General features: G+C 40.2%; 1 protein-coding gene across 1 annotated transcript in view; it reads left to right on the forward strand.

Moving 5' to 3' along the window:
- The window catches only part of DPT (dermatopontin), a 47,316-nt gene that overhangs the window by 10,030 nt on the left and 27,791 nt on the right, over positions 1-9,495 (forward strand). Inside the window, exon 2 of the mRNA XM_007937716.1 lies at positions 6,400-6,525. Coding sequence (XP_007935907.1) covers positions 6,400-6,525 — 126 coding nt within the window. The remainder of the gene's footprint in view (positions 1-6,399; positions 6,526-9,495) is intronic.

Here is a 9,495-nt window from a genome sequence, read left to right on the forward strand (position 1 = left end):
TATCAGTAGAAGTCATCTCATAGTTCACCAAGAAAGCTGAAGTTCTGACCAATCCTCAGTTCTTCAGACTGCTCAGGAACAACCACCAAGGTGCTATGAAGAAGTGAATGAGAGCACAAGCATGTATTCTGGCCACCATCCAGTATTCTATTTTATGTTTTATTAAATTTTAATACTTTCATGAAGGCAAGGAGCTCTGGTAGCATAGTGGTTAAAGAGTTCACCTGCTTACTAAAAGGCTGGTGGTTTGAACCTACCAGTCATCCCATGGGAGAAAGATGAGGTAGCCTGCTTCCATAAAGATTTACATCCTTGGAAACCTTATGGGACAGTTCTACACATAGGGTCACTATGAGTTGTAATTGGCTCTATGGCAGTGGGTTTTGAAGGCAAGCCTTCTTCAGCTTCCCCATCCCCTCCCATTCACATGCTGCTCTTAAACTTCTTCTCACTTGCCTGACTCCTGATTTCTCCTGTGTTTGTAATCTTAGCATTTGTGGTCAATGTTCAAGTGAATTTTGTTATATAAGATTCTTAAAAAAAAAAAAAAAAAAAAAAAGTGAAATCAATGGAGTAGAGGAACACCCAAAGCTATTTTCATTTTGTACCCTCATCCTAGAGCAGCCTTTGTTTTGCTCTCTGTGTAAGAGAAGGTCCTGGACCTGAGGTAGGAGATGCAAGTGAGAAGATGAACTGCTCACTGAAGCTTCATGGAAACTATTTGAGGGGAGTTTTGGGCCCTTCACAGGTTAAAGTGATAGGGTCTTATAAGTCAATTCTGGCTCTGATAATAGATGACTTGGCCATTCGTTCACTCATTTCACATTTGCTGAACACCAAGCACTGTTAGAAATACAAAGAAGAAGACTAAACAATCTTTTCCCTTGAGGACTTTACCATCTACTGGAGACATACAAAATAACAAAGATACAAAGAAAGTGGGTACCAGCAGCTAAGACAGGAAAGCTCGGTGAGTTTTTCTTAAGAAAACAGCAGTTCGGGAAAAGCACATGAGTCCACCAATATTTCACTGACTAGAGACTGGGGAGCCAAGAGAGATTTTCACAGAAACTATCACCATCATCATATGGATTAAATGAAAGTAGGATGACAATAGTGAATAATTTATTAAGCATTAGCAGACACTATTCCAGACATTTTAAATGCATTACTTTATTTGGTTTCCACAATAACTTTAATAAATGCATGCTAATACTACTGAGCAAATAATCCAAGAAGCTGACTATATGAAGAAGAACATGACATCAGGATTGGAGAAAGACTCATTAACAACCTCTGATATGCCGATGACACAACCCTGCTTGCTTGCTTCCTTGCTGAAGCAAGAAGAGAGCATGACTTGAAGAGCTGATTGATGAAGATCAAAGATTACAGTCTGCAGTATGGATTATGCCTCAGCATAAAGAAACCAAAAGTCCTCACAACTGGACCAGTCACAACATCATGATAAATAGAGAAAAGATTGAAGCTGTTAGAGATTTCATTTTACTTGGATGCACAATCAACACCAATGGAAGCAGCAATCAAGAAATTAGATGTTATATTGCACTGGACAAATCTGCTGCAAAAGACCTCTTTAAAGTGTTAAGGAACAAATGTGTTACTTTGAAGACCAAGTGCTCCTAGCCCAAGCCATGGTTTTTTCATTCACCTCATATGTGTGTGAAAGCCAGAAAATGAATAAGAAAGACTGAAGAAGAGTTAATGATTTTGAATTATGGTGTTGGTGAAGAATACTGAAAATACTACAGACTGCCAGAAGAACAAACAAATCTGTCCTGGAAGAAATGTAGACAGAATGCTCCTTGTAAGCAAGAATGGCCAGACTTTTTCTCATCTACTTTGGTCATGTTGTTAGAAGGGACCAGTCCCTGGAGAAGGATATCATGCTTGGTAAAGTAGAAGGTCAGTGAAGAAGGAGAACACCCTCAAGATGGATTGACACAGTGGCTGCAATTATTGGCTCAAGGACACCAAGGACTGTGAGGATGGTGTATGACCAGGCAGTGTTTTGTTCTGTTATATACAGGGTCACTGTGAGTTGGAGCTGACTCAACAGAATCTGACAACAACAGCAACATTACTATGCCCATTTACAGATGAGGAAACTAAAGCCATTAGAGTTTAAGAAGCCTGCCCAAGATGACCCAGCTAGGAGTGGTGGAGCACACAGTTGGGCTTCAGAGCTCATTCTCTTAACCACATTGTTACACTGCTCTTCACATGAATGTAAAAATATCACCCTATACAGATCCAGTTTCTGAAGGAATGATTTCATTGTATTGGGCACATCCAAACATTGAGCACTATCAAACTCACTAAGCAAACTCTGTATCAAAACATGTTGACAATCTGTGCCCAGCTACCATTGCTGAACATTTTGATCCAAAATTCTACAAAAAAATCCTGATTAAAAGGGGGGAAATGCAGAACAGAATTTGAAATTCTAATAGAATCCACACTTTCTGGGGTGATGGAAGGTGAATTAACCCATAAAACTATTGTCCTGAGATAGTCTTTAAACCTTAAACCAAAAATATTCCCTGAAGTCTTCTTAAAATGAAACAATAGTTTAGCTTTACAAGTAAAAAAGATCTGTCTTGAGCATTATGCTCTTTTAAGAACTATCTATATGCAAACTGCATATAGAAGTGCAGCTGGAATGCTCCTTGGAAGCAAGAATGGCCAGACTTCATCGCACCTACTTTGATCATGTTGTCAGAAGGAACAATTCCCTGGAGAAGGATATCATGCTCGGTAAAGCGGAAGGTAGGCAAAAGAAGGGAAGGCCCTCAATAAGGATTGACAGAGTAGCTGCAGCAACAGCCTCAGGTATAGCAAGGATTGTGAGACTGGCACAGGACCGAGCAGTGTTTTGTTCTGTTGTACATAGGGTCGCTGTGAGTCGAAACCGACTACATGGCACATAACAACAACAACAACATATGCAAGTTGATAAGAGCAACTAAAATATTTAGAAAAAAACATCAGGGCAATAGGTTTATGTTAATGAGGGACGAACAACTCAGAAAAGGAGGGTGACAATGGTTGCACAACTCAAAGAATGTAATCAATGTCACTGAGATGTACATGTAGAAACTGTTGAATTGGTGTATATTTTGCTGTATGTATTCTCACCACCAACAACAAAATAAATAAAATTTTTAAAGAATGTCTTGAAAACAAACATGTGAAGACATCTGACCAAAGCTAGGAGAAGGGAATATGCTCAGTTATCTAACAATGACCATATGTTCTTAAGCTCCAGGATCTTAGATATACAAATAATCTTCACAAGACAGTGTTATCTGAGGTGGTGTGTGGGAAAGTGACACACACTTCCCATACCGGGTTGGTGAGGTGGCTGCCTGGCCGATAGCCGGCGGGGAATTCATGGAACTTGGATGGCCTTCAGAACTTATACCCTGTGAAACAGATCAGCTTATCTTACTACATTTATTTTTACTCCAGGGAATTTACCACCATGGGAACTCTGTCCCCTGTAGTAGTCTGCATGCATAGGACAAACCAAGACAATGGAACCACAGCTTCAGAGGAACTGATGTTCAACTCAGCTCACTCTTGAGAGGGCTCTGTTTTAGAGGAAGGCAGCATCTAAGATGCTAAGAGGGCAAGTTGATGTGAAGAGGGACAGTTGCAGAGAGCATCAATCTGCTGCACCTTCTGTCTTTGGACACATATGGGCTTTGTTTAAGACTGTTAGCGGGTTATTTTTAAGTTAACTCTGAACTACATTACTAGGATATAGGGTATAATAAAACCAAAAAAACAAATTCACTGCCATAAAGTTGGATCCAACTCATAGCGACCCCTCCTTGGGTTTCTGAGGTGATATCACTATGGAAGTAGATTGCCCAACCTTCCTTCCAAGGAGTGGCTTTTGGGTTTGAACCACCAGCCTTCTGGTTAGCAGTCAAATGCCTTAGACATTATGCCACCAGAGCTCCAAAAGATATAACAGACCATCCTAAAATATCAGATACTACCCTCCCTCTATGCCATAAGTCTAGCAGCCCTTTCCAATTATGTGGCCTCCAGAAATGTGCCAGGCATTTTCCAATGTGGTAATGCTCCTGAAGAGATGGGCATAATGGCAGAGCAAAGAATACTAGATAATCAAAGCACCATAAGTCTCAATTTACATTTTGATTTGCATTATTGATACCTTATAGCCTGAGCTCTTTATGGTCTGCAAGAACTTCTTATAAGTCCTAGGAACAAGGGGCATGTGTTAATTTGTGTGACTGACCAAGTGTCAAGCATATCTCTCAATTTATCTTTCAGTATGGTAGCACAGTGACTGATACAGAATAGTAGCAGAGTATGGCTTTGTTGAATGGATGAATGAATGAATAAATGTATATTTGAATGCATATATGAATGAATGACCAAATGAATGAGAAAGAGAGATATTTTCCTATCAGAGACAAGTAATATATTTAATATCTAGTTTTGTCAGGTCCACAAGTTCATTTCCAGTAGTTAAAAGGAACAAAATGAAATCCAGTTGCTAATGATATTACCCTATTTTGTGTGTCATCAAGGTTTCTGTTGCACAGGGTCCTTATTCTTACTTTATCCATTTTATTTCCTGGAAACTCATCTTCACTTGGAAAATAGTGGCATATTTCCAACAGCTCTCTAGTTGTGCTATACAGATAGCAGCCTACTCTGCCCACTTATAAGTGGAAACATGATCGATGGCAGGGGTGGGTAGAAAATGCAAACAAATCAGAGGTAGCTAGCATGTTGTTTTGATAGGGCTTGTGAAAGATCTCATCTGTATAAGGTGGAAACCCCCTGTTCCCCTGTGGGAGACAGCATCTTTATCATCAGAGAAGAAAATGACAAATCTGAAGGCACTAGTACAGTTTAGGGGAAGGAGCCCTGATGGTGCAAATGTTTAAGTGTTTAGTTGCAAAATGAAAGGTTGGTCATTGGTACCTACCCAGCAGCTCCATGGGAGAAAGACCTGGTGATCTGCTTTTGTAGAGATTAGGAAAGTTTATTGGGCAGTTTCACTCTGTCACATGGGGTCGCTTTGAGTTGAAAATTGACTCCATAGCACCTAACAGTAACAACAACAGAGTTTAGGGGCAGAATGAGAGAAAGTAGTACTAGGGACAGAACAAAGAAAGACAAGATTACCCTGTTGTAAACCAACATGGTAGGGTCAGGGAGAGAGACTAGGCTAGTTAGAAAGGTCTGTGAAGATAAAAAGAGCTGATTCCTAGACCAGCAATAGCATGAAAGAGAATGAAAACTTGTGTAGCCCCAAGGAGGTCTGTAGACTGGAGGAGGTTACTTTATTTGGAGGATTAGTACTGAGTGGCTAGAAGAGTCATGTTATCAGAAGAGACAAGTTCCTGGAGAAGAATATCATGCTTGGTAGAGGGTCAGTGAAAAAGGGGAAGACTCTCAATAAGATGGATTGACAAGATCCAAGTAGTTCCAAGATGGGCTCAAGCAACCATTGTGAAGACAGTGCAGGGAGAGGCAGTATTTTGTTCTGTTGTGCATAGTTCACTATGAGTCAAAACTGACTTGACAGCACCTAACAGCAACAGCTAGAATAGGTAGAGGGAAGTTGAGAAATTCAATCGACCCATCACAACTTAGGAAGAAGTGCATCCATTTGCCAGGACATACAGTGGGCACTGGGAATAAAATTCTGGGTGAAATACTCCTTGATTGTGTAGATCTTACTATAGAGTGGGTAGGTCATAGAAAGATTCCTAGATAAGAAGCCCATGGCTTGCATTGTGGTTGCAGCTTCCCCCAGGTTACCTGAATGCCCTGGACAAATCGCTTCACCCATATGAACTTTGTGTGCTATACATAGGGTAAACTTATGTTAAATTTCTAGGGTTCATACTTGTGCTAAATTTCTAGGGCTTTGCTGTTGAGAAGAAAAAACATTTATTTGATGTTTATCAACTCATTTTGTGCTCATTGGTTTCTCTTTTTAATTTAAAATTCAAGTAAATGGGATTCTATTATCTTTTATTTTAAAATGGCATGACTAATACAATCTTGAATTTGTAAAATTTTATGTCTCTACATCCATCCATTTATACATTCTTCCATCTAATGATGCATTCATATGGAAATATCAAGAACAGTGTTCTCCAAGTTTCCTTCCTTTGAAAGATTCTGAATTGCTTGAATTTTAGCAGTGAGTATGTCATTTCTACAAAGTAACAAAGCCTTTATTATTCACATAAAAATACAATGAAGTTTTAGGATTGTAGGGTCAATTAAATAGTGGCATCACTCAGTAATTGTGGGAAGCTGGGTTTTGGGAAGGGGTCTGTTTGTGTATCAAAGTCCTTATGTTCCTTGGGTTGTTCTTGTCAGGTACCAGACGTGCTCCAACAATGGACTGGTGGCAGGGTTCCAGAGCCGCTACTTTGAGTCAGTGCTGGATCGAGAGTGGCAATTTTACTGCTGTCGCTACAGCAAGAGATGCCCATATTCCTGCTGGTGAGTCTGGAAGCCATCCCTAACCCCACACAGATTCTTGGGACAAGAGTTTCTGCCTTCAGATAGGGCTGTTCTATCACAAACAAGCTGGGAATGCAGCAACTAGTGTATAGAACAGGGCAAACAAACTCACAAATGGAAGAATGACAGGAAAGTTTAGAAGGTTCACACTGGGAAGGACTCTAGAGGCTATCCTACACAATGCTCCTATACTCCTCTTTTGATAGAAGAGGAAACAGAAGAGCAAGGAAATGACTTGCCTAAAGTCACCCAGCTATTTCATTGGTGTGCCAAGTCTAAATATCATGGGTATGCCAAGTCTAAAGCTGAGGTCTATTGACTCCTATTTCAGTGCTCTCTATCATTCTAATTTCTTATCACATTATGGAAACATTCTGCAGGAAAAAAACCACACTTCCATGGGTTAGAGTCTCAACCATAGCATATTATTTTAGAGAGAAAAAAGCTACTGTTTTCTAGATCAATTTATAATTTCAGGTGGGAATTTTTCCCTCTCCCAGGGCTGATGAAATATTGACTATAAGAATGGGTATATAATTATGTACCCTGGTAACTTAAACCAGGTGTTGTCCTTAGACAACAGTTTCCTAAAGTGTGAGCATTTCAAGGTTGACTAATTCAAGTGATTTATCTCTTTACATTGTGCTGTGTGGAAGGGCGGCCTTGAGGGTTATGTTTGTTCTCTGCAATCAGTGTTACTCCACAGATGCCAAAGTGGGGCACCATGTCTCCAGGGATAAGTAGTTCCAAAGTTTATTTTTTTATTTTTAAAGTAATGGCAAGCAGTACATTCAGAGTTGAAAGTCAGCTGGTAGGTATCAGTAGCTGTGAGATAGAGCAGCAGCCTTCTCCAGCTCTCCAAAACTACTTCCATATGGAAATTCTTACTTAACCATGGCAAGAGGACAGGCATAGCTAGAGTGTACAATGTACATGTGATAGCTCCTGGATCAAAGGAAAGCTTAAAGATCTCATATGGTGGAGCAAGTAGAAAAAGCATCATGTAAGCAACAAGAAACCTGAGTTCATGTCTTGACAATATTCCCTTCACATATGCCTCTACCTGTAACTGTGTAATCTCTACTAAAAGTTATGATTAATTAATAAAAGCTCACTGATGTGAAACTAATTCTCATTCATGACAACTCCAGTTCTACAAGGTAGAACTGTTCCATAAAAACCAAAAAACTCTGCCATGGAGTCAGATCTGACTCATAGTGACCCCTACTTGGGTTTCCAAGGAAGTATCACTATGGAAGTAGATTGCTCAGTCTTCCTTCTGAGGAGTGGCTGGTGGATTTGAACTGCCAGCCTTCTGGTTAGCAGTCAAGTGCCTTAGGTACTACACTACCAGAGCTCCTAGAACTACTCCATAGAGGTTATTATTTATTTATTTATTTTTAAGTTTTTATTGTGAGTTGGGTGAAAGTTTATAGAGCAAATCAGTTTTCCCTTCAAAAATACATACACATGTTATTTCATGTCATTGATTGCAATCTCCACAAAGTAATATCACTTATACCACTTCCTCTCTATGTTTCCCATTTCCGTTCCTCTTTCTTTCCTAACACTTCTTGCTTTCTGAACTTTGTCCTTGGACATATAAAGGTTTTCTTTGGCTGTAATCTTTATCGAAGCAGATCACCAGGACTTTCTCCCATGGAGCCACTAGGTGGGTCTGAACTCCCAACGTTAGGTTAGCAGCCAATCATAAACTGCTTGCACTACCCAGGGACATTCATTTCTCTAAGGAGCTTCAATTAAAATCATGATAACCTTTTCCAGGTGTCTGAGATTTTTAAGAATCTCGTGAAGGCTATAGAACTTGTCTTCAGGGATAAAAAAAAATACTTAAGAATACTCACGCAAAACTTTACAGAGAATATCATGAGTTGTTAAGCTCCTTGAAGGTCATTCACAGACACCCTGCCAGAAACCCTGGATAACAAGTTCAAACCTCCAGGACTAGAAGATCTTTGAGGGTATTTTGAGTATTAAAATTTTCTTAATTGCACAGACACTTTTGCAAAGGGCAATCCAGCTGCCTAGATCTGGATGAAAGTCCCTAAGATGAGTTGGTCCCAATGAGAGAGGAGAATAAGTAAGAGCTGCCTGCTGTGACTTGAGAAGCTTGGCCTCCTCCAGTCTTCCCTTCATCAGTATACTACAGAATGGTGTGTCTCACAATGAAATTCCCTTCTCTTTCTTGCAAGACATTAAAAGCCAGTTAAAATATAAATAAATAAGAGGTTCCAGTAACATGATGGAATATGCAGACAAACTGCCCAGACCATCCTCAACAAAGAAAAGGAGGACCAAATGACACAGAAACAGAAGGTAATCCTGGAGCCCTGAGCTTTGAAGGAAAGGATATAGAAGTGGACTAAACTCCAACTAATAGAAGAACCCAAATGAAAACACCAAAAAAGGATACATATGGAGCTGTGGTCTGTCAGCAATCTTGACTGGACAGACAGCTGGGATATTGCTGAGTGGTGTTAGGACCTAACAATTAACCTAAAAATCAACCTGCTAGCCAGGGGCTGCACAGAGGACTGCACTGGTGGCTGGTGAATAAAAAGGGAAGCAGTGAAGAGGAAGGCAGGCTGAGCTGTGGACTTTTGCCTGTCTGGAGGGCACAGCCATTTTGAATGTTTACAAGTGGTTCAACCATTCAGGATATTTAAAGCAACAGCGTCCTCCTAGATTCCAGGGACTTAAGAATAAGCTCCACTTGCTGGGAACCACAAGGACATTCCTGACACCAACCATTGGAAAGGTGCGATATTCCCCTTGTTACTCTTATACCACATAACCTCTTGGTGAATGGTGATATGGCCATCCCTCACTCCCACCCACCTTCTGGGCCATCCCAGTCTGTGGGGTCAGATGAAGACTGGGTGTCCTGTCCCTCCCTGCTCAGATTTTTTCCTGTTTTTTTTTTTTTTT

Source organism: Orycteropus afer, unplaced genomic scaffold (genome assembly GCF_000298275.1).
Source record: "Orycteropus afer afer isolate SDZICR_OR568_19922 unplaced genomic scaffold, OryAfe1.0 scaffold00044, whole genome shotgun sequence".
Taxonomy (NCBI): Eukaryota; Metazoa; Chordata; class Mammalia; order Tubulidentata; family Orycteropodidae; genus Orycteropus; species Orycteropus afer.